This window comes from Glossina fuscipes, unplaced genomic scaffold (assembly GCF_014805625.2).
Source record: "Glossina fuscipes isolate IAEA_lab_2018 unplaced genomic scaffold, Yale_Gfus_2 112, whole genome shotgun sequence".
NCBI lineage: Eukaryota > Metazoa > Arthropoda > Insecta > Diptera > Glossinidae > Glossina > Glossina fuscipes.
The window spans coordinates 621,939-647,376 of record NW_023998455.1 but is presented as its reverse complement, the minus strand read 5'-3'; the positions used below and the strand labels follow the sequence as shown (position 1 = coordinate 647,376).

General features: G+C 33.8%; 3 protein-coding genes across 3 annotated transcripts; 2 read left to right on the top strand and 1 right to left on the bottom strand.

Annotated features, from left to right (window-relative positions):
- Nucleotides 1-3,940: 3,940 nt before the first annotated feature.
- Nucleotides 3,941-5,100, top strand: LOC119639450 (ubiquitin-conjugating enzyme E2-22 kDa-like). Its single transcript, XM_038036833.1, has one exon. It carries the CDS (start codon nt 4,267-4,269, stop codon nt 4,864-4,866), a length of 600 nt encoding a protein of 199 aa, XP_037892761.1. The 5' UTR covers nt 3,941-4,266; the 3' UTR covers nt 4,867-5,100.
- A 4,465-nt stretch (nt 5,101-9,565) lies between these two features.
- On the top strand, nt 9,566-13,102 carry LOC119639224 (DNA-directed RNA polymerase II subunit Rpb4-like). The gene is made up of 3 exons (XM_038036506.1): nt 9,566-9,575; nt 11,982-12,162; nt 12,880-13,102. Exons 1-3 carry the CDS (start codon nt 9,566-9,568, stop codon nt 13,052-13,054), a joined length of 366 nt encoding a protein of 121 aa, XP_037892434.1. The 3' UTR covers nt 13,055-13,102.
- Nucleotides 13,103-13,306: 204 nt separating this feature from the next.
- On the bottom strand, nt 13,307-15,374 carry LOC119639223. Its single transcript, XM_038036505.1, has 3 exons — nt 15,331-15,374; nt 15,125-15,267; nt 13,307-13,450 (listed from the first exon to the last, which is right to left on the bottom strand). The coding sequence occupies exons 2-3, from the start codon at nt 15,257-15,259 to the stop codon at nt 13,307-13,309; spliced, it is 279 nt and encodes a 92-aa protein (XP_037892433.1). The 5' UTR covers nt 15,260-15,267; nt 15,331-15,374.
- Nucleotides 15,375-25,438: the final 10,064 nt, after the last annotated feature.

Below are 25,438 nucleotides of genomic sequence, written 5' to 3'. Positions count from 1 at the left end.
GAATTGGTACTATATAAAAATCAATAGTCTCGGAATCATCCTAGGAATTTATCCAGCGATGTATTAAGTATGATCGTAACAAGCGCAAGGTCAATCAATGATCAATTAAAAGATTAAAGGTTGCTTTATATAAATTCTAAGATTCGGATTAAATTTGATTAAATTGTATTAAAGCGATATGCATCAGGCGCGGGCAACCGCTGGCCCGCTATGTTGGCGATTCCCGTTAACTACGTATAAAATTTCAAATAATTCATTTTAGGCGCACAAAGCAATGCGGCAAATGTATTCAAACTGCCTTCGCTACCTGTTCGGATGTGCAAATGTGAAATAATCTACTACTACTCTAACTTACCCTTGGGATACTACCCTCTCGTTTATGAAATATCCTAAGAGTAAAAGCATATAAAAATTTAGAAGCATTTCTTCGATCACTTCGAATACTTCGTTACTAGCGAATTAGATTCTGATGTAATAATAAATCAGAAATATTCACAACTTAACCCATCGCACTGCAATTTAATTAATATATTTATTGTATCCACTTTGTTACATACTAATAATAATAAAAATACTAATTGCAAATATTAATTTTATCGGTTTAGTAATTCATTTAATCTGATATGAAAATTTGGCAACTGGAGCAATGACGAGAAAAGTTGCCCAACTCTGACATATATGATAACTGACATGGTAAGTTTTCTTCAGAAACTACTTAGATATGTTACAATATCATTCATCGATTAGCCGTTGATCATTCATCATTGATGATTAGTGGTTAGTCGTTAGCCAAAGATCGAAAGTCTTTTCTTATTAGCAATGAATAACTTACGACAATTAATTAACAATAATCACTTCTAATTAGCAATGAATCATCTATGCGAGTAGGTATGCGCAATAATGCGTCCTCCGAGACAGCTCTTTTTCGAGCCGTTGTAGATTCTTCTTGACGTTTTCCATCGCGGTTCGCACCTTTTCGGTGCAGCTCCCTGCGTATTTTTCCGGTCAGTTCTTCGTACTTGCCCTTAATCGGCCCGCACCTGGTATCGCCACAAGTCCGGGTAGTATCGAAGGATACGGCTAAGCACATCGTGCAATTCTTTATCGATATTGGTGGACATAACCAATTGCACTGAAATAGAAAATCAAATATCATATAAAAAAAACGTTCTAAACCGTTCGGTATAAACTCTCCCAAGTCTTTCTCGGTCTTGCATACATTCACAACACTTCTTATTAGCTTACAACTTAAAGCAATCCATTTTAATCGAATCGCATATAACTACTTACGCTAGCTTCGTTAATAGAAAAACATAAGGAATTTAAATTTTTCTATAGTATGAAAAAAAGGGAGATTCAACTCGGAGCCGCCGATTCTCTCTTATTTGCGTCGCCTACGCTGATGTCAACGGGCTGTCGAAATCCTCGTCAATCATCCGCTCGGGGCAGATGTCGACGGACCTTGGCAATCCTCGTCCTGCATGCACTCCTCTAAGGACTTTTCGAAACTTGGCGGATTACTCATATTCGTTTTAAACGTAGCAAGATCTTGTGTCAATTCAACAATGGAGGCTCCTCCTGCACTCACCCTGACCTCTTCTTCGAAGAATTCCTTCTCCTCAATTAGTTTCGAGATCGCCTCCGCGGCCCGCATAAGTCCCAGATCTTGCTCATACATACTCACTTAATTATGGTCAACACGTGCAGCTTACTAAGCATTACTTGCTTTAATTGGTCAATTGGTAATTAATGAATCATCATTGCTCCTTGATCATTGGTCGTCAACGATATTTACTTTACCATCTACCATTGATCAATTCCTGATCACTACCAACTTTTTTTGATGAATACGTATTTATCATTAGCCATCGATAAGTTATCAGTGATAGTGATCTTCTCATTGCCATCATCGGCCAATGCTTAACACTTGCTGATCATATTTGCTCACTATAATTCATTGATTAGTTAGCACTTGCAATTTAGCACTTGATCGTTTCTCGTCCATCATTACTGATCATCTAACTGATCAGCCTTCGGTTTAACTAATCATTAATTACTAATCTTTTTTTAATCACTGATCATTGAGGCTTAATCATTATTCATTATTCATTAATTGTTCACCATTAGTCGATTTAATCGTTGATCATTTTGTTTGACTATTTATTCATTGAACATTGCTTATCGATTACTCGAGATGAGTGTGACAAACTTCCACTTAAACTGTATATATTTTCTTTCTTAGTATCTTTCATATTCAGTTAACTTGAGATCAACCCTCAGCGGAAAAGTCACTTTCAGTTGTTTATGCCGACCATGCGATAATTGACATTTTATTGCCAATCTCAATAGGAAAACAGCGGTAGAGAGTAAACTGCAAAATAACAATGAAAATTACAAAATATTGTATAATCGTGGGTCGTTTTTTTTTTTTATATTAGAAAACCAACACGTGTTCACAGCTATTTCTTGCGAGCAACCTTTACCATTGAAACTTGTTATATTGGATTGTCAAAAAAGTAATAGCATAGCCACTGGCAATTTTTGCAGATATAACGGCCGCTACTTTACAATCAAAAGCAAACAAGTTCAAACAAGTGGAAAAATTTAATTCAAGAACAAGAATTCACTAAAATGATTTTCAAACTCTCCTTTGGGCAACGGTCCTTCAAACTTATATAAAATCTTGACATTTGAACCCATGACAATTGGGTTGCTAGTCGACGATTCCGGCGGATATTTTCTGAATCAATCTCAGCTGGTCTGTCCGTCTCTCTAAATGTTTGTGAAGTCACAAGTTTTAAGATATTTTCACGAAACTCTTTTCATGATAAGATCTTTCCATTTTTAACATTTTATGATTAAAATTGGTCCATAGCAGTAACTCCACATAGAAATGAACTGTATCAGGTTTGATTTATATTTTCAATCGCATGCCATTTAGTATTTTGTAAACGAAAATCACTGAAGGATAATAAGACCTTTAAAAAGAAGATTAACTTTACTGACTTGAGTGGCTAACATGAGTTAATGGTTTTTTCCTTTTTGTGAATGACCAGCCACTCCTGCCACCGATGGTCGTCTGAAGGAATAGAGAGATAGAGAGAGATGGAAGGCAAGTGTAGTGTTGGGGTATGTTTGACTTAAAATGCAAACATCAAGGGAAGACCATTAGTAGTAGTCACTAATATTTGTTATTTATTCATTTTCTTTTTTTTTCTATGACTAGTCACTGACGGGATGTGCCCCGTACGTACGGACTAGTCGATAATCAGGAAAGATTATAAGAAGAGAGGGGTGGGTGGAGAAAGGGTGTAGTGTTTGTGCACGTTAGACTTAAAAAGGGTTATCAGGCAAGTTGGGAAAGACAACTGCTGCTGCTGTTACAAAGGCGGAGATTTTAATTAAAGAAAAGTGAAGAACTTTTTGCAAGGCTTTAATAAATATAAGCTCTTAACTGCATCTTCCGACACAGTGAATATATATTCTGTTCAACGAAAATCATTTTGTATTCTCATGATAAGAAGATCAAGATTTGCTGGCCTTCCCACGAAAGCTGTGACTTAAAACGAAAATAAAGTGTAATATGCACAAAGCTTTTATTTACAATCCTTAGGAGATGCTTTACAGCAACTTGTATTTACCATTTTTCTTCTGGTTTTGCCCGTTCGAATGTTATTATTCAAATCTTTTGGCTTGATTGATGTGCCCCTTTCGCAAATATTCGGCTTATATAACCATTTACCGCAAGAGATTCTGCGTATTGTTATTAATCTTCGCGTCAAAGGCTTTTAGATATTAGAAAATCGGTTAGTTATGTGGGATTTTTATAACAATACTCCTTAGGGCTGTCTTTTACCCAAAACAATTACGACTTTCATTTTCATAACGTTTGGCAACCCTAACGAAAACAAAAGAAAAATTTTATATAACTTTCGATTTGACAATTTTTGAGTGAGAATACTGGGGCCAAGTCAAACAAATCGGAGAAACTAAAAAGGATAAGTGGAAATTTAATGGGATTTGTACAAACAAATGTCTTATTGTAAATTGTCAAATATTTTATGATTTTTCTTGAACATCAGTTCGGAAAGTCGCCAAATTGTCCAGCTCGTTAAATATCACAAGTTCCGAAATTTTTATTAAGGTTTTTCCAACAATCTTGAATTGTTCGGTTGAGAAAAACATTTTTACGAAGGAAATTAGATCCAAGATTTACGTTAAAGTTTAACAAAAAGGGGAAAAAAATAAAAAAGCAAGAAACTCGCCATGGCTAGCTCTGCAGCATGTCGCATAAAGCGCGAATTCAAAGAATTAATGTGCGATGAAGCGTTTGTACAAAATTCAAATAAATTAGAATTGGTCGATGATTGTTGGACCGAATTACGCGGAGAAATAACTGGACCCTCCGGAACACCTTATGAGGGTGGTAAATTTCTATTGGCAATCAAAATACCGGAAAGGTACCCCTTCGTTCCACCAAATGTGCGCTTTATCACCAAAATCTGGCACCCAAATATATCATCAGCTACGGGTGCCATTTGTCTAGATATTTTAAAAGATAACTGGGCGGCTGCGATGAGTTTGCGCACGGTTCTATTATCGTTGCAAGTTCTATTAGATGCCCCCGAACCGGATGATCCGCAAGATGCCGTGGTAGCTTATCAATATAAAAATAAACGGCAGATATATGAAATGACAGCTCAACATTGGACCAATGTTTACGCAGGCGGTCCTCATAGGCATCCGGATTGTGACGAAAAAGTTCAAAATTTAAAAGATAAAGGCATTAATGAAAATGAAGCTCGAGCTATTTTATCTAAAGAGGACTGGTGTTTGAAAAAAGCATATAAAGAATTTTCCTTTTAGATTTATTAAACCTGGAAAGTTTCGGCCTCGCGACTCAATCAACTCAATAACAGAAGTGATCATATACCTTAGTAACTGAAAACTCCGAGTGACACTCAGAGAAAAGAAATAAAACAAACGGACCGAATGTGCTTTAAGTATTTATTAATATAATATTTTTTTTTATGTCCTCATCGTTTTTAATAACATTTACTTTGTAATAATATTCGTATTGTTTTACCGTCCATTAAAGGTAATTAAATAATAAAAAAAATTGTTGCTTTATTTTCAGCTCCATTTTATTACAATCTCTTCTTTGTCCATAAAACTTTACCTTAATTGGGTCCATTTCCCAAGCAGATAAATTTTAAATATTTTAGTTTGTCAATGGCAATGTTAATACCACTGATGAATTAAAAAGTTGAGCAAAGAAATTGTTCGCCGCATTCACGTTAAGAAAATCCAACAAAGTCGGGGACTCCAGAAATACTAAACTTGAGCAATCGGTTTATATTACGATAATAGGAGATTTCAAATTAAATAATTTACAAATAACAGATTGCGCAAAGTTTTGAAATGTATTAATTTTTCAGGCGAATGCATCTCCGTTGTAGATGAACTAATTCCGGTCCGCAACTCTTCTTTCGTGTACAGAGGAAAGTGGACATTTCGCAGACATAATTCAGTTTTTTAATTCCGAATGGAAGATAGAAGCTTGAAGATTTTTTGATACATGCCCAAGCGATAAACGTCAGAAAGAATGATAGTCAGTGGAGAAGGGAAAAAGTAATGTTTCGGCTTAATTGGTTGAACTTGTGGGAAAACATCCCCAGGCCTCATGGGCTTATAACGTAATTAAGGAACAAACGTGGGCCTGGATATTGCTACGTACGATAAAACTTCCGAAGATCTTTCTAGACTTGTAAAGTAGGTAAGGAACACACTCGTGTCTCGATAGGGTAATTGGGCGAAAGAACGAATGCGAAAAAGATTTGAAAAAGACGAGTAATCCTATTAGAGCACTTGATTGGTGAGCAGCCGTCTTTTACCTTCTTGGAACAGCTTCCATGGAAATAGTTCCATATAAGCGAATCAGGGCCCTTATTATGTGCAGGTTCAAGAGCGTCAGGAATGCTAAAGAGATTTTCTTAACTCTTGCGGTTCTGAGCGCTTTGCTTCAGGCAAGAATTTGTCGCCCGTATGTAGATTTCTTCTGTAAACATAATGAAAAAAACGAAAACACCAAAACCTTAACCTGCTTCCAAATTCGAACTGAAAGCATTAGAAAACGCTAGTTCATCATTATTGCTGTCAGCGTTAATTAGAAGGAAACGGCAACCAAGTGGAGGCCATATGCTTTCATTTTACATTAAACCCGACAATAAAAAACTTACTTCCCACATTTGCTGTGTGTGGCTACAATTGGGTAATGTCGTTAAAGCCAATGCTAATGAAAATTGTACCAGAAATAAGAGAAAACCGCGATCTGTTCTTTATAGCTATAGTCAGGCACTATTCCCATAAATACAATGTTGGATGACAAAGAGCGGCTTGTAGTGCTGATGAGAAATGCATGATATCAGATTATCTGCAATGTACATCCAAAAAAAGAAAGCGTTGCCCTGCTTCCTAATCCGACATAAAATTGCGGATAAAGCCTGGTCGCTTCACCTTTACTTTAAAAAACTTGACCTATAAGCAAAATCATCTAACGTTGATCCATGTAAGCTAATCTCGTTATAAACTGTTATAACCATTATTTAAATAACTGTAAAGATCGGAAGTAAGTGGAGTACTTAAGCATAAGTAATAACTTTACCGACGACCCAATGATAACCAGTAATAGGTTAAATCGCTTATTCGTTGCGGACAATTGGCTGAACAAATAAAGTCACCCTTTCTTTCACATGATATTTAATTTTGTTTAATTTTGTTGAAATGCTTAACACATCTACTGCAGATATGACAAATTAGCAACATTTTACAAACGCATACACACATTTACTGAGAATTCTCAAACAATCATATCCGCATAGACTTACAAAGAAGTAAAGGAAATAAAGCGCTAAAGGCTTTGATGAGAGTGGTTAGTTAGAGTAGGAATTTTGTCATTAGCTTCGATGTTGATGAGTACAGATTAGCAGATTTGATGACATTGCTGATGCTGTTGATGCTGTTCTTGTTGTTGTTGTTAATAATAATGATACCCTAATAAATCGAGCATGATAGTCAATATGTTCAAATTCTTCCCCTTAGCAGCTAATGTGTTGAATTTTGAAAGATTTTTATTTAATTTTGATTCGTTTCACTTGCGTAACCAGTTGATTTATATTATATATTATTTCATATATATATATATATATATATATATCCTTCTATTTATCTTTCCGGTATAATTTAATTTGAAGGGTGTTTTGTTTTGTAATCCTAATCGATTATGGTTTTCACTTGTGACTTTCACAGTCATTTAATAAAACTTTACTTGCAGGTGTTTCTTTCAACTTATTATACTTTCCACTCTATAGCAGTTGTTTAAAGGTTTTGTAATTATTAAAAAAAAAAAAAAAAGCAAAAAGACAAATCTTTAAACAATAACTTTATTATAACTATGTCTTCATTTGCATAATTTGCCTGAACTCGTTTTGCGAAATCACAGATTAACCCTTGTATTTCCTATAGGAGTAAAAAGAAATCTTTGATTAGTTTTAGGTCGAATTTTAGATACCCATCAACTTCAATGAATGTGTATAAAAAGGAACAATCCCAACTTGACAAGCAAGTAAGAACATTTTAGTCGAGCAATGTCGACCATCAGATACTCTATGTCTAGCACATTTATTCACTCATTTTGATAATCAAACAACAAAAATTAAACGTCATTGTTATGCGAGGTATATTTTTCATCAAAGCCTTCATTTTGAATGACGTCTAAAATATCGCATGACCTAATCCAAATTTAGCATAATTTAATTTACTTCGCAAAATTTTTATCATCATTCTTTACTTTTCGCCTTAAAAAGCTAGAAATTAGACATCCTCTGCGTATAAGGTCTTGCTTTTCATGATAATCCCCATATATGTTAGGATCCTAAACAAAAGAGCTATGTTATGCAAATTCATCATAAAATGTTGAAAATTAAAACTTTCTGACGGGATTACTATGTATGAGAAATCTTATACGCAGTGAGCTTCCATGTGGTTGTCATATGGTCCACTTAATTTTTTAAGTATAAGAGCAATAATAAAATGCATTCTCATCTTTCATTGGTGGCTACAAGAGTACGCGATTAAGGTAATAATAATGAATAGTTTAGTTTAGAATGTCTGAAAATATGATTTACGTTTTCTAGTTCACAATGAAGAATGAATCACTGATTTTTTTTAGGTGGTTATAAAAGTAATTAGCATGCACAAAAATAAACAAATAAGTCGGCCGTCCGAAAATATGACTTACACTGTATGATTGTCTACAATTCTTTTAGAAATTCTTAGAAGACTCTGATCTTTTATTGACGATTATAAAAATGCATGATTAAGATAATAATAAGCAAGTTGTTTGGAATATCCGAAAGTACGGCCAAGGCACACAAAAATAAGCAAGTCATTTGGCCGTCCGCAAATATAGCAAACATGGCTTTATCATTTTCTTGATAACTTTTTATGTTATTTTATTTCTAATTAAACGATTCTCAAAAACTAAATGCCTCGAAAAAAAACTAGACTTAAAGGCATGTACCGTACGTATTAGAGGAACGAATTTCGGATTGTATTCGATTAAAAGGCTACACTTCCAAATCAAACGAAGCAAACCTTAACCAGGCTAATAATAAATTGCAGACGTGTTTTTCATTTTAAACTCTAAAACTTCCAATAAAGAACTATTATATTACTTCTGACTCCAACGAGCTGCCTTGGGATGTTATAATTTTTTCGATCATTTTATATTCATAAATAAAGTTTTTCTAAATCATTGTAAATGTACACCATATGTCCAGATAGAAAAAAATAAATCAAAATAAAACCCGTAATTTCGATCGACTGGGATGTAATATGCTCGCGCTGATGAAAAATACTGGCAATTGTAAGATCGTGGCAACTCTACACAATCAGATGTTTGAATTGTGTTACTTGCTCGAGTAGTAATCACATTGTTCCTACTTTTGTTGCTTTATTTTCTTTTCTTTTTTTTACGAGCACTTCTCAAGTAATTATTTCACCATTTACCGAGGGATGAAGGCAAGCACTGGTACCGTAATAGCCAAAAAACGGTATGGGAACATCTAATATTATGCCCTGGATATCGGAATTGAATTCCTTAAAGTCATGTTTTGGTTTTAATTTGATTTCGACCACAGCTCTCAGACTCTATTTCTCTTCTTCTTCAATAATATTAAGGTTAACATTTAAAATTAAGCCTTCATTTTCGCTGGCACTTCGAAACAAACGCCAGCATCATCTTTATCGCCCAAACCCCAATGTACCACTACGCTGACGGTAGGATAAACGGGCAATATTTTAAAACTATTTCTGTAGATGTAAGTTTCGCCTGCTTTCAAGGGGCAGCCAAACTTATTTTTACCTTCAGCATCATACATCATATGCTTGAGGGAGCTAGAGGGTCTATTAGTTTTTTACATTGTTCTGTAATATCCACGTATATTTATAGTTGTTGAGTCGGCTTAGGCATTGGAATAATTTAGGTAAGTTTCTCCGTACTGCAATGACTTTAAGTAAGATCGAATTTTAGAATTAATGTTAACGGCTTACGATTTTTAGAAGACAATAATACCTACCTGATTTAATTTTTTTTTTTCCAGTTTTTGACTACGTACGCTAGGCAAAGTTGAAAGTATACTAACTTTGCTCACTGTGTTTGTAACGCAAAGAAATTTTCAGCACTATCGACTCTTTGCAGCGTATAAAGTGCAGAATCTATTGTTCAAAAAAAAAAAAAAAAAAACTCAATCCGAAAAGTTTTGTCTAAAGCATTGTCCATTTTTAGCAATTATTTCTTTCTTTTTTTACATGGAATATGAATCTCGCTGCATAAAGAATATCCTGTCCTGTAGTTATCTATAAATAAATTCTTTTTTTCTAGTAATCGGTATAAAAATTCCGAACCCTGTTCGAGCAGAAAGTAAGTCTTTGATTGACACCGACAAAGAAGTAGTGTCTAGTGTAGCGAAGAAAGCGGGAACGATGGCACATTGTCCAATTCAAGCTTTTCACGCGCATCTTGTCGTATGTGGGACCGAATGTCATCATGCTGAAGTGTACGATATCACAAATTTATGCATACGGTGCCAACTTTTCGACTCAATTGCATCGGTTGCGGTTGATAAGATATCCCGCAAAAAACTTTCCTGTTGTGTATAAAGCAACTAACGTCCGGCTGATTCTGTCAAAGGGGGCGTACAGAATATCCAACCTTATCATATGAGTTATCCTAATGTGCATCTTTAATATCCTAACACAGGTAAGGTTCACCAATTGTCAGAAGTCAGCAGTCCTCTTCGTGAAATTAAAGACACAAGTCATACAAGTCGCAAGTGGTTCCAATGGAGTTTTAATAACCCCTACAATATTCCGTTGAGTACATTTCTATGCGGCTAGCTTAAAGGTTTCAGGCGGGAAAGGCACACTTTTATTAAGAATCCCAAAGCTAGCAGCTCTCCCGAAATATATCGTGACTTTACTGAAACTTTCAAATTGTAGGCGCGGCAAAGTGTCAATTGCTGCGAAAGTCAGAACTTGTCAAAACTTTTTATCGAAAGTTGATATCCAGCAACTGTCTCATTAGTTGAATCAGATTAGATCTTATAAAAAAAGATGAAAAGCATTCTTTCCAGCAAAATGCGGTGCCCCCGATCCATTGCAGTTATGAAGGAGAAATTAGTTAGTTACCAATTTTAATCTCATCTTAATTGATCAAATTACGTAAAAATGCCGGCTGTCTTTGTAATTGATAAACGCATTCTTCTCATTTGTTTACTCTCATTAGATGCCCCAATAAAGGGTTAAATAATTACATGATTTTTCATTCGACATTCCAAACAATTCTAACAATTCTACATACATTTGTTTTTTTGTTTTTTTTTTTTTTGATTGAAACATACAAACATAACAGCTAACGTACGATTTACAATATTCTAAATGTGAGAAACACAAAACAGTTATACTTAATGCAACCCTTTTTTTTGTTTGTTTTAAACTGACAGTTAACATGTTAATTAACAACATGTTAACATAATTTTGTGTGAGGAAGCAATCTGGCTTAATTATGATGCAACAACTAAAAGCCTAGAATTTTATTTAATTAAAATGTTTATGAATAAGAGATAGGGAGCATATGTATTATGGCATACGAATGATAATATCAGAGATTTTCATGAAATATGATTTTCAGAATTTTTGATGACATGATTTCATAACCAAAGCAAATATCTTCTGAAAGCATACTATATAAGTAAGCATGATATTGTTGAAAAGATTGACTTTGGAAGGAAAAACCAAATCAGGCGACTTCTTTGATATTCGCAATACTATGCACTAGAAGAGCAATAATCTCACTTTTGATGGTTTCTTTCTTTTTTATATCAAAACTGCCGAGAATATACTATCGTTTGAAGTTTTTGAAGTTCAGTCCAATACCACTCCCATACTTTAAAATGCTTGCTAATGTAATGAAATTTAAATGAAATTCTAACGAATAACGTTTAGAGTTGTTGTTCCGCTCGCTTATATGATGAGAGGGAGAAAAAAATTTTCCTCCGGTATATCCGTCCAAGCCCAGTACGTAAGAACCGTGTCTAGAAAGTCAGTGTTTGCGGGTTCAAGTCTTAAGTGCGGTAGAGTTTACGCTGCGTGTAAGTACAGTAAGTACTTAGTCGGTAAAGGCGTAAAACAAGATATTAAGTTGGCCGACGCAAGACGTCTCATAAAAATAGATGTTAATAAAACGCGACAAATCTTTGATTTTCTCATAGAACACGGTCATATCAATAAAAGTTATTAATTTCATTACGATTCACGTATAAACTGGCGCTTGTTTATTTACATTTAAAACAAACTTATTTTTAAAAATTGTCCATATTTAATAAGAAAATGTATTTAATAATATTTTGTTTATATTTAAGAATTTGAAAGTGCCGAAACCTTACTCATATCTGAGGTACACATGTTGTTGGATCATCGTAAACGGCTAAATGAATCGGCCGACGAAGAGCAAGAATTTTCGGAAGTTTTCATGAAAACTTATGCCTATACGGATAGTTTTCGAAAATTCAAAAACAAAGAAACCATAGCAGCCGTACGCAGGTGAGTTTATGTCAATTGAAACTGAGACACGTCCACCATGAAACACACTACGCCACTCTACAATTATTCATATAAAGGCTTTTTACAATAATTTGTTGTATATAAAGCGAAGGAAAAAGTAATCCAATGTAAGCCATTTCCAACTGGATTCATCCTTGAGTCGAAATATGTCGATTTGCCCGATTTCATCAAAATGTCGCAAAAGGTTGAATACAAAAAAAAAAAACGAGTTAGACAGACGAAAAGACAAGATTCAGTATCACTTTCTCGATCGGTATAATAAAAGATGGGTCTACCTCAAGTCCTTCTATGTGCATTCCCAAAAATCTTTTACATATACCCCCAAAAATTTGGTATATTCGTGCACTTTGTGCTACGAGTGGTGTAGAGTATAAACATACCATTCTTTAGATGTCTAAAAATACATCCCAAGCAAGATGAAACATGCACTTGCATCGAACTTTGGCAGCATAACGCAAATAAAAATTGTTTACTTTATGTAAACTGCGTTAATAAGTCCACACCTAACTTGGTCAACACCAAGAACGACTTTCTTAAATGTAATAACATAGGTAAGGAGGAGCGTGCCAAATACGTATAACACATGGTGGAAAAATTAAAAGAATTGAGAAATGTTTTAAAATCGCAAGCTTTAATACTTGTTTCTGTCCTTTTTTTTATCGTATTTGAAAAAATAATTTTTTTTTTATATTATAGTTTATTAATGCAGAAAAAATTACATAAATTTGAATTGGCCGCTTTGGGTAATCTGTGTCCAGAAGCTCCTGAGGAAGCTAAAGCATTAATACCTTCTTTGGAGGGCCGCTTCGAAGATGAGGAATTGCGTCAGATACTCGATGACATTTGTACTAAACGTAGTTTACAATATTAATAGTTTTATGTTTAAGGTTAAAAAAGAAAATTTTTACAAAAATTCTTTTTTATTTGTTTTTTAAGATTAATTGGACTAAGCCAATAAGTATGGCTTATATGTCCACTCAAGAAAAAAAGTTCTTTAAAGAGTTATTCTTTTACATTTTTATTTTAATATTTTTGAGTGCAAGACTTTATAATGATAAATGATTATAATATATATATGTACATATATACATATACATTTATATATATTATTGAATTAATAACTTTAAGAAAAGAGACCCCACGAATGCTGTTGTTTTAAACAAGACCATAAGTCTCGAGCTGAATGTATGTTGACAATAGAATCACATAAGTCGCTTTCAATTGAACGCAATATTATGAATTTGGCACGATGATCTTTAATCAAACTCTGAAATTGAAAATGAAAAAATTTTTCTTAGACTTTTTTTTTGTTCAATTTTAAAAATTTTGTTTGATTTTTTGCTTTATATTCTTTTTTTTTGTCCGAAGTAGTCTGAGTCGCATTTATATTTATTTACAAACTCTCCAAAACCTTACTTAGATCGATTCAAATTTCATTCCTATCAAGATTATATAGATGTTTCAGGGACGGACAGACGGATGGACTTCCTTCGATCGATTCAGAATTTCGTTCCTACCAAGGACGTTGTAGAGTGCTCAAAGGTTCCTTATGGTTGATGTAAACATTTTGGCGACATTAATATGCATCCTCCATTCTTTGATGGTGGCTATAAGAAGTACGACTTCACTATTATGATATAGGCCACTCCGATTACCACGACCACGACTACACTCGAAGTAAATCTTTTCGATTTACATGTGTTTGTCCCAGGTTGCAAACCGATTAACCGATTTAGGCTGCCTATAAAGACTTCTCAGCTATTAACCTAACGCTCCTTAGCTACGGATTCTTATCATTCATTCCACAAATTCCAAAAAGCTGCCTGGGAAATCGCTGGATATATAGAAACTTCGAATCGTCTTTTGTCCCTAATTGATCTAATAAAATGCAGTTGTTGGTAGATATGTTGAATCTTAGCGAACATATCCCAAATTAATTTTGAATATGAACCCGCAACACAAAATTATGCTTACAGCCCGTAAAATTGGGATTGAAGTCTTCGTATCAAATTTAAAAAAAACATTTACTTATAACTCCATCCGAAGATCCCGAAAATTTTAATAAATCTATGGATTACAAGTAGTAAAGTGAATATGTATAAATGAAATTTATCGAGAATGTTTGTAAGAATGATCAAGGTGGACAACGTCCCAAACCAGTCAACAGGATAATAGGATAATAGTTTCCTAGATAAGATTCTGGATAATCCTTAAAGTGTGTAAATTTTAAATCGACTTAACAAAGCTCGATTCATAGTCCAGATGACGTTTTCATTTGGTCCAATTAACCAACCAGCACTCGCCAAGTCACGATAATAGTTTTTTAGGTAAGATTCTCAATAAGTCCCAAAGCTTGCAAATTTTTGGTCAATTTGATAAAGCGCGATGCTCATCACCTTAAGCCTCGATTGATAGCCTAGATTAAGCCAACCAACCAATTTTAAGCTTAAAACTGGTAAAAGAGAGAAAAGCCAAAAAAGGAAGAGTACGATTTTGAAAGGGTTACGGTCATAAAAATTTACGCCATTGCTCCATCATTTTCTTTATTTTTTTGGAAATAAATCAAAAATTTCATTGTGTTTCACTTATCTAGCGGCTGGATGAGACGATGTCAGAGAATGATTTAAAATGTGTTTCAAACATTCATCGGATTTTTCTTAGGGTTCCCTTCTAAGCGATTGAAGTATTAATTGCTCCGCTACATATATCGTTTAGATATATTATAATTAATAAATGTCCGTTTAAAAGAATGCTTAACCAGAATTTACTTTCAGGCAATTTTTTCACTAATTTTCTCTAATTGTATTACTTTATTCATTTATTAAATTAATATTTATTTATAATTAATTTAAAAAATTTTATACTTTCATTGTTCATGATAATTTTATGTTTTATTTAAATTTTAATTTGAAACAAGTTTAAAAAAATGAGTTCTTAATACCTGTTCTGATGAATCTGGACCATGTTCAACGACAGTCCATAAATCCTCCGATTCCAGATAAGCTTGCACCGTCATAGACCAATGCCTGTAATTCTCCGCACCACGTAATTTCTCAATTTGTAAATTAAGACTCATTTCTATACCTGTTTCAAAGCAAATAATTTTCGTTTTTCTCTTCTTTTTTTTTTTAGGGGAAAATTTCTTACTGTATTTCGAAAATGTTGTGAACACTAATTTGCATCTATTCGCTTGGTCTACATAAGAGAACTATTGGTTTTTTGCTTTTCTGCTTTTTTTTTCTTTATGCCTTTTTTGTAAGTTTTGTCAAAGCAAAGTCTTACACTCAGAGGTGAGGTTTATGCGAATGTTAGAACAATAGAAAAAAACAAAAATCCACATTAACTGTACTTTACAAAAAGATTTTATAGAGAAAAACACGTTAAGGTGACCAGGTAAAGCAGAAAAGAATAATGTAGTCCTGCGTTGCCACTGGAGCTACATATAAGAAAAACTTTTCTCTAGCGTTTAATATTTTATACTTCTTGCAGAGTCCACCTGAATATTCCGAATTTGTTCTACGCAAGCCACAAGGTACAAGGGCATGTTAAATTGCCTGCATGTGAGAGTAAGCGTTTATGATTCCCAATAATTTGTATAAAAATTCCAAACAGCTGAGAGTAAGCGTCCACATTTGTTTACAATTCTCAATACTTGAACATGTATTTGCGTAAAACTTACCACTAGGCTGAAGCTGTTCCCTATCTTCTCTTTCTCTTTCCTCAATTCTTTCTGACGAGTTAGACGAATACGAGTGGGGAACATATCGTGCGTTATTGGTCATATATATGTTATAAAATAAGAAAAAAGGCAAGGCCGAACCATTAAATATCTTACACGACATTGTCCAACACAATTCTTTTTATACGAAGTTTGAGGGTTAAATTCATTTTGTCAAAACGTTTGCAACACCACAAAGCATCAGAGACACCACAGAGTATATATATGTTTTTGATCAACATCAAATTCTAAATCAATTTAAGCATATCCGTCTGTCCGTCTGAGTAATGTCTGCTAGAAGCATTCTCCTGGATATAAAAATGAAGCTTTCGACCTCAAATGCACGCAGATTGGTATTGAGAATGGGCCAAATTGATCGAATGTTACGCCTACTATATTACGTAAATTGACGACTCCTTTCCTTTTCAAAAAGAATAAAATGGCTTTTTGCTCATTACCCATAAACTACAGCAGATAAATCTACACAAGTTACACCGTATATTCTATGGGCGACGCTGTAACACCTTTACAAAAATGAAAAATTCGGAATGCATCTAAACATGTTCTTCCGCGCATCTAGCCAACTGTCCGTTCGCGCAACTGCGTTTGTGGTAAACACTCTCCCGTTAGCACAAGTGAAGCTATCACCTTCAAATTTGGTAGAAACATTGGAAATTCTTGCACGCAGGTTGATTTTGAAAATGGACCAAATCGGTCGGAGAACACGCCCACAGCATAACGTAAACAGAGAACAACTCTGTTTTTCAAAGGGAATGACAAATTGGTTTCTTACACATTATACATAAACTATGGGTAATATATGCACAAAAGTTTGAACGCTTATTCTGCGGGCGACGCTGTAGCATTTGTGCATAAAAATGGAAAAAATTGACTACGTCTACCCAATATTATAGTGTATCAAAATTTAATTGTTTTCTCTATACCTTGATAACGCGTAGAAACAACCTTCAAAAACCCCATTAAGTATGCAAATTCTTAGTTTCAAATTTGGAGTACACCTGTCCCTCTATCCGCTGTCTGTTTGGGCAACTTTGTAGTATCTGTGATAAACGTTCCCCCGTTCACTAAAATGAAGATTACGCGTACAAATTTACAAAGGAATGTAAAAATGAACCAAACATTTCAAAGAAACATGTCTACATCGCCCACAAAAATTTGTTACAATAGCTCTGAACACCTTTGTATTTCGTTTTTTTTTTTTTTTTGCTTCTACAACAACACTTTACACTATGTAATTTTCCAGTTTTATTGTACAAATAGAAAAAGTCAACCATGCCCATCCAATACTATGAAAATTTAGTTGTTTCCTCTTTCTTTAGGATCACAATGCTGAGCTATGCGTGAAAATAATTTTCTTACTTGTTGCCTTTTTGCTGGACAAGGCAAAGCGGAAGGATTTCTCGGTTCGTATTTTCAATAATTTTGGAAAATTTTATATGTTATAATATATCTCTCTAGATAGATAGATTTCGCCTGTAATCTGCCAGGTTGACCGGTACACACGGCAACCTGCAAACACAATAACTTTGTCTATAACCATTTGAATGAATCGATTAGCACATGTGAACAATTACTATTTTTAATTAAAATTCAAAAATTCTATAGGGATGCGTAACAGTAATAATAATAGTAACAACAATAACAACTCTACACAAAGCTAAACATTTAAAAAAGAAAGTGCTCGGTAATGAAAATATAATAAATTGATTTTTAGGTTCGTTGTGTGTCTCTCCGAAATAATTCGCATGCAAGGAGTTTAAGTGAACGCATGATAATCTTTATTAAGAAAATACAAAGTAAGAAATTTATATTCGGCTGGGTCCGAATCTCGCCTATCCATCACTATGCTTTTCGCATTCTCTCTCCTTCTGTTATTTGATACCCATATCGCTGGTATTATTAAGAAAAAAATAGTGGCGGTGTCTACCATATTCATTTTAAAATTAACCCATTTTTAGGCCGATAGTATATCTTCATTTAAGGAGTCTACAAAATTGTTTTAAATATTCGGTCTTTTTTGCCTTATGATAAATGAGGAGAAAAACTCAAAAAAGTGTATAATAACTTTTAACTGTTATAACTTTGTGTGGGCGTGGCGAATGTGTTCCATTTTTGCACGTAAGGAGTAGAGTGCCTCGTAAAGTAAATGTGGAAAATTGCCGCCTTCAAACTTTAATAATTTTCGAGTAATTCAAAAATTTTTGTTAAAAAAAACTGAGTTGCGTTCAGTTCACGATCCACTACGGGCTTCTGCTCCGACCGATTTGGCCCATTTTCAATACCAACTTGAGTGCAGAAACTTCCAATGTTTGTACTGAATTTGAAGACGATATTTTAATTTTTGCGACCAGGAGAGTGCCAACAACACACACCACGCAGGCGGACACTTATGACTAAATCAACTCCAAATTTTACGCTGATCAAGAATGCATATACTTGATAGGGCCTTTGCAGCTGCCTTTTGGCCGTTACATATATTAGGGAAAGAACAAAATGAATATACGCCCATCTCACAGTCGTAGGTATAATAATTATTAATAAAGAGTTATACGGTAATCGAAGCTTTATATAAAAGATTATAAGAGAGGTAAAGTATTTCTTAGTGACGAGACATACCTCCTTTTGACAATATTTCTTCATACATAATTCCTTTTGACTTTTCTAAGTTCTCTTTTTCTGTATTGCCAAGCGAATAACTTATAGCATTGACTTGACTACTCTGGGTAGCACTTGTCTAGATCACTTTGGCAATCAACAGAGTTACTAAGAGGGATGTTAAAGGAGGGAAAGTTAAAGTGGCGTTTGTTTAGCAAGTTGATCTACCTATGTTCAGTGCTATGATTGCCAAGTGTTCGCTTAAAGTGCTAGGCTTAGCTAAGCTGAAAGTATTTAGTATAGGATTTTTATTGTAAATTACTTTCTTCGCTGCTTAGTTAAGTTGGCTTTCATCTTATAGCAAAGAGTAGTAGTAACAAAGCTCTTTAGACGTAAAGTATGCTTTATGTTCTTGAAATATTATGCGTACTCTAACGACATCATTGGTTGAAATTTTTAAAAACAGTTTGATTTAAGTTTGTAAATAAATAGATTTCGTTAAGTGAGTTTGTATATGCACTGCTTTTTAAGTCCTTGGAAATGAAAGGAGTACCCTACGTAAAATGTATATCATTTATGGAAAGATTGCGATTGCCATCAAAAATGTAAATGCATCGAATAGAAATTTATAATGATCTTTTACATGTCATGTTGAAAAATCTGTGCGCCAAACGGTTTCGTTTTAAACTAGACCAAGTTCGCGATATAAGGACAAAATTTTACTTATAATGCTTCGCAAATATTATTTGATAGTCAAATGGTTAACATTCAATTTATTCTTCATCCTAAATAACCTACATCGCCTTACAGTTATCCATTAATCAAATCGAACTCTTTGCGTGCATTTAAATTGCATACCGACCGGTTCAAAATCACTTTCTAAATTGATCTAGACTCTAGATCACATTTGGGATATATTTTGATGAAGTTTGCTATACCGGTAGGTTATGGCCGAAGGACGAAGCCTGTTGAAAATGGCTCGAATCGGGCCTTATTTTGAACGTGATTATAGAAAGAATTGTAGCGAAGTAGTATAGGGTACCTAACACTTGACTCTGGTCTTGCAATAATTTTACTTGTTGTTATTTATTGAGGTATACACCTCCTAGTCCGTTTAAGGTCCTGAGAAATCCAACAGATGAAGTAGATAGACTGACGGGCTGATAAGAGCTTCGTTAAGGCTATATCTTCATCATGCCAATAAATTGTATTTGTTGAAGAACAATTAGTCGACTGGAATAAGCGGTTGAACAAGTCACACGGATGGATGATCTAACAATAGTCTCAGTAATAAAACGTTTCCACTATTGCCGTATTACGATATTCTTCAGTCGTCTAGCTATATACATATATATAAAAATAATTTATTAGAGAGCTGAGAAATCTACATATTTACATATTCTGTGTAATACATATATCTACGATCTGATGTAGTATGTTTCGTCACTTTTTGGCTCCACGTTTCGCACCACTTTCGTGTGACATGTCTTTATGGGTATGTCCATTATTACGCATTATGTAGCTCGAAAGGTCGTGAACAGCAAACGGATAGACATATATCACATTGAAAATTTAGCTGATTTGGCAGCAATGGGGGGTCGACTCTCCACAGGCAGTTACACTAAACAAATACATCTGCTAAAACTCTTACAAAGGCAGACGGCCTTATTGGACGAACTGATCTTATGTCCTGGGCCGCTATATATATACCCACCCTGGTCTACCCATATTCTCTCGATCGTTTGAACATTATTTGTGCTTGAGATTACACTTTTCCTTATGGAAATGTGAAGGCATAAGTATTCTGACTTACAAGTTAATAAAGCGCGTGTCACATAAACCATCAAAATGAAATTTGTCGTAGTAGATAGGTGTACGTCCTTCCTTCACATTTGCAATTACATCAAGTTCAATCATTTCATGTACTTAGGATTTTGTTAACAGACTATGCTCCTTTTAATTTATATATTAAACATAATAATAAAACAATTTATTTGAGCTCGTCTGTCCTTATTTTGTTACTTCAGGAAAACCAATGATCTGTAAAAGAATTAAAGACGAATTTGGTCATTCCCCTTTCTGAAGTACGTGTATTCGCGATTGCTTCAATTCTTTAGTGAGTGCGACAGTGACACCATAGCAAATGTCATTCACTTTTTAACTTTATTTATGATGATTTTCAACTAATTGCGTAAACTCATAATAAGGTTACCTTCACCTATTTAAAATAATCGATCTTTACATGCAAAACGATTTCCTTAATACTTGCCTTACTTAAGAAGAAATATAAAAAAAAAAGCTAAGAACGGATGCCTATCACTTAAGGAAAATCGATTTGATAAGTCGAAGTTTAGCTAACTTTATAGCGATGTAATAAACAATATGAGACTTGTGTATATCTATGTCCTCCTCCAATGGCATGGCACAAATATATATATAATGTTCTCTGTGCATACTTACTATGTTTGCATCAATGTAAATATTTGCTCTGTATTGTTGCAGGCAACAAATTTCAATCATCATTAAACCTAATGTACCCACAAATATGGAGTTTACGATGCTTACGATGGAGGTTTCAGATTTCCATCAAAAAAAAAAAAAAACCAACGGACGAATACCAAGCAAAGCAGAAACAACTTTGTGTTCGTTTACGAAAAAAGAAATCTGTTAATATATTAGTCATGCAAACGCTCGTCCAATATTAAAAATACGAAAGAGAGAAAGAAAAGATTATGCGCATATTTACTTTTCTCGCAACGACGCAATTAAAAGGAAAGCGACAGCAACAAACGAAACGAAATTCTCATTCTCTACACGTAAGCACGTACTATGTCGTAGGCAAAGATTTTAACAGAGATTTTTTCTTTAGGGAAATAAATCAATGTGTAAGATTTTTCTTTTTTTTGTTTTAATTTACCGCAAACTTTAATACACCAGAGAGAACTAAATAGCAAGAGATGCCAAGATTATATTTAAAATAGTGTAGCAGTGTGCATCTTAAACACTTTTCCGTTAACGTAACAGAAGTAATTCGCTTGCTCTGCAATTCTGTTAAACATTTCGCCCTCTATGTAAAGCAAGATCACATAAACTTTAGTGCTGTTAAGTTCACATGTAATCATGGTATATGACATATGAGTATATGTACGAAAAACTCAGCGATCAGGTAGCAAATCCACTTGATTTTCATTTCAAAGTTTTCAATAAATGCAAATATCCCCGACAATGATAAAATTCGTTCCAACCATTTAGTTTGGATGTAGCCTGCGTTTGCTTCTGGGTTGGTTCGATATAAGACTTTTGGTAAGACATACGAGTTCTATTTCCGTTTGGTTTGGTTTCGTATATGAGTTACGACTCGGAAGCGCTCTCTTAAGTCGCCAAATTTTTTTTTGTTTATTTTTGGTTAGTTCGTTATGTCACTTTGCTTTGACTTTGCTTTGGTATATGATTTTTGCTTTGTTGGTTTTGGACTTTGGGACTTGATTTGGGACTTTGTTTGGTGCAAAATTATGTTGTTCTTTAAGTCGTATAGGTTGTATTCTTCATGCTCCCTGGAAAAACTTACAAGGTAACTTTTTACCATAGTGTTTTCAAACACGGCTAGTTATCGTTAACAAAAGCTAATTTAGCTTGTTCAACATATCATAAATTTAGGTCTGCATTAAAATCATTGTTTAATTTTATTTTCTATTGTTGAATTATGTGTGTGTGGCTTTCATTTCAGTTTTTCTTTACAATAAGTTATTTTTCTCTATAAACCATTCATTGCTACGATGTATTATTGCAACTGAATTTTTTTTTTTTTTTTATTCGCTCATCATATTTAATCTAAATTCGTTTTATTTCTATTTCTTACCAATTAAAAACCTACACCAAGAAACTGAAAGCCTACACCAAGAAACCTACACCATAAACATCTCTAGTTGATTTAATTTATAAACATTCTGCAGCTCTTTTTACATACCACCCATTGATTTATAAACATTCTGTAGTCCTTTTTACATAAAAAAAGGGCTTTAGAAGATTACTGCAAAGATATGTATGGCCTCCTCATAGAATAAGAGTGCTTCTATCGTCACTTTGTCTTTAAATGTTTTGCTGCGAGAATATGCGTACAATGTTTTATTTCTCTCTTTCTCATAACTAACAGTTGACAAGCATTTGCAGGAAAATGTTAACAGACTTTTCTTTTCTATTTTGCGAGTACATAAGTGTTTGCACACTGTCTCTATCTGAAAAGTAATGTTAACATCTCTTGTTCGTTACTGCTCTATTGCTCTCCTACTCTCTCTGTTAGTTTGTTTACATAATTTTTGGTAAAACGTGCTTGACTTTACGGGAATCATGCATTTTATGAGTATATGCGTTTGGATGTTAACAACAGCCGCCATCATTATTTTCATCTTAAAATTTTTATAAACTTCGTAAATGTTTTTTAACGTCCATGCTAACGACTCTAGTAATGGTAACGGAGATGAAGTCGTCGTACGTTCACATTCACATTATTTTGAAGCCATAAAGCCATAAAAAATTGTATATGAAAAGGAATTCTTTTGTTCTTTTTTCTTGGGTAGTAGCGTAAAGAAGAACAAGAAAGAGAAAGGCTATAGCAAAAATAGTAAAGTACAGGAGGGAAGAGTAAGGGAGAGGTGCAAAATCTATAAATTGGCTGCTTTGTCTACTATGATATTTGTGGCAATGCAATCGACATTGTTTCTTTTATTTGCTGTGTTTGTGCATATATTGTAATGAATGGTTATGTAAAAAATTTTTATTTTAGCAAATAATTAAATAAATAACATTTTTAGCTTTCATAGAGCAAGCTAATAAAGTTAATTATTATAGAATCACATCAAATGAGCGTCAGAAAATTTGTTATACCCTCGACTGGATTCATTGCCGGCTTATATTCTCTCTATAATGCTATTTATGTATACTTTATGTATACTTTATGTGTATATATAACCATAAGATTTAGAAACAATTTGACCGCATCTATCCATTCGCCTCTCTGTCTCTTATTGGAGCCCGTATGGTCCCAACAATTTTTGTTCATTTTGTAATCCTTACGATAATAATTGTAACAAGGAAGAAAATATTTAAAGAAAAGAACCAAAAAATGTTGATTTTCTTACTCTCTATGGTGGTAAGGGCGCGGCAGATTTTTTTTCATATTTGTGCAGATAATGTAGGATCACCTCTCAAGCGAATATGGAAAATTTTATGGCAAAAAACACAACAGACGTATTTTCATGTTTTACCTAGGGCTTCCCTTCTATCCATTTGATCCATTTCCAATGCCCAAGAGTTTCACCAGCTCAAAGTACGTGATGATGAACTGGAAGAATTGGACGAATTGAAACGCATTTGTACGAATAGCACTTGGCGTGTCTTTAAAGAGTGTTTCCAATTATTTCCTGTACATATGTATATATTCATAATCTTTTATAGTGAATATTCTCTTTCCATATATATTCATACAAGTGCTTTGCTTGAAATATAATATATAATCTTTTTTATATAAATGTATCAAAAATATAAATTCATCTCCCCTTGTACGTCTCTTGAATAGTTTTATACAATTTTTATAGGCGTGGCATAACCTACCGCAGCGAATATCTAAAGAATTATGAGCGAAAGCTTTACTGAGCAGGAAGCATGGAAGCAGGAACGCATTAGCGTCAATTGTTTATTCCGTTTGTATGGGCAATCCACACCTTCTTAGCTTCTTTTCTATATATCTGCACATTATCTAGTAGATTTTTTTGTGGATTTACATTTTACCTAGTTATCTACTTATGCGGATAGGTCATAAGTACGATCTGTTATTGAGAGCAAATATATGGCATGATATGCCAAAAGTCATGATATCGCTAGTTTTCGATATGAAAAACTTCGTCCCCATATGATGAAACTTACTCAAGAAATAGCTGCAGTTCTAATTAGTAATGTGCCACTCTTCCCGCTATTATCAGCAGAGATTACTCCTTTCAATTGAAGCGGATTTCAATGAATGACTTATTATTTGCTCGAACAGTGACTTGATTCTGATGCCGATGCAAAAAATTGGTTTCCTTTGGGAACAGCCTGAAAAGGCGAGACATTTTATCGAGGTAGATGTCAAACATTACCCGATTGTTGGAAAAAAGGTAATAGCTAACGATGAACAATACTTTGAATGAAGTACATTGCACCAGCTTGTCTGCATAATATATCAAAGTTACCTCGAAAACCTAAAATGATTTAGAATACAATCCATAATTATTTTTCTCAAAATCTAAAATTTTCATGGAACTGATTTTCATTCTTTCAGGTTCTAAAAGATTTGCTTGTATTTAATATAAAATACTTCTAAACGAGTAGTAATCACTTAACCTTAACTTTACTTTTTTATTCTTTATATGCAACCAGAAGCCGAAAAAAAGAAACTTCCATTCATTTAACTAAAATTATTTTTAGTGTACATATGTGAGTAAAAATTATGTTAAAATTTCTTTGTATGCATTTATTACCAACAAAATATACTTTTTTTAATCTCTCTAAATTGGATTAAGTACTTTAAATGATACTGTTGATGACCAACTCATACGATGATGTTTGCTTTTCTACCTAACTTATGTAGCATTTTATGTCCAATCATTTACACTAAATGTCCACTCGGTAATATTATTTACTCTACACTAATATGCATTTGTGTGTAAAGTCAACTCTTCCCTCAAACTCTCTCTCTCTCTCTCTCTCTCTCTCTCTACTCTGCTCCTTTATCGTTAGCGTTTCATTGTTAGCAGCAACTAATTGTTACGTTTCTATACCTTATCAACTATACTGACTGTGTGATTCTTTTGGTAACATTAGTAACATCAATGAAGATTTACATTATTATTTACCTAATTTTGTAGACCATTAAAGCTCTTCGAA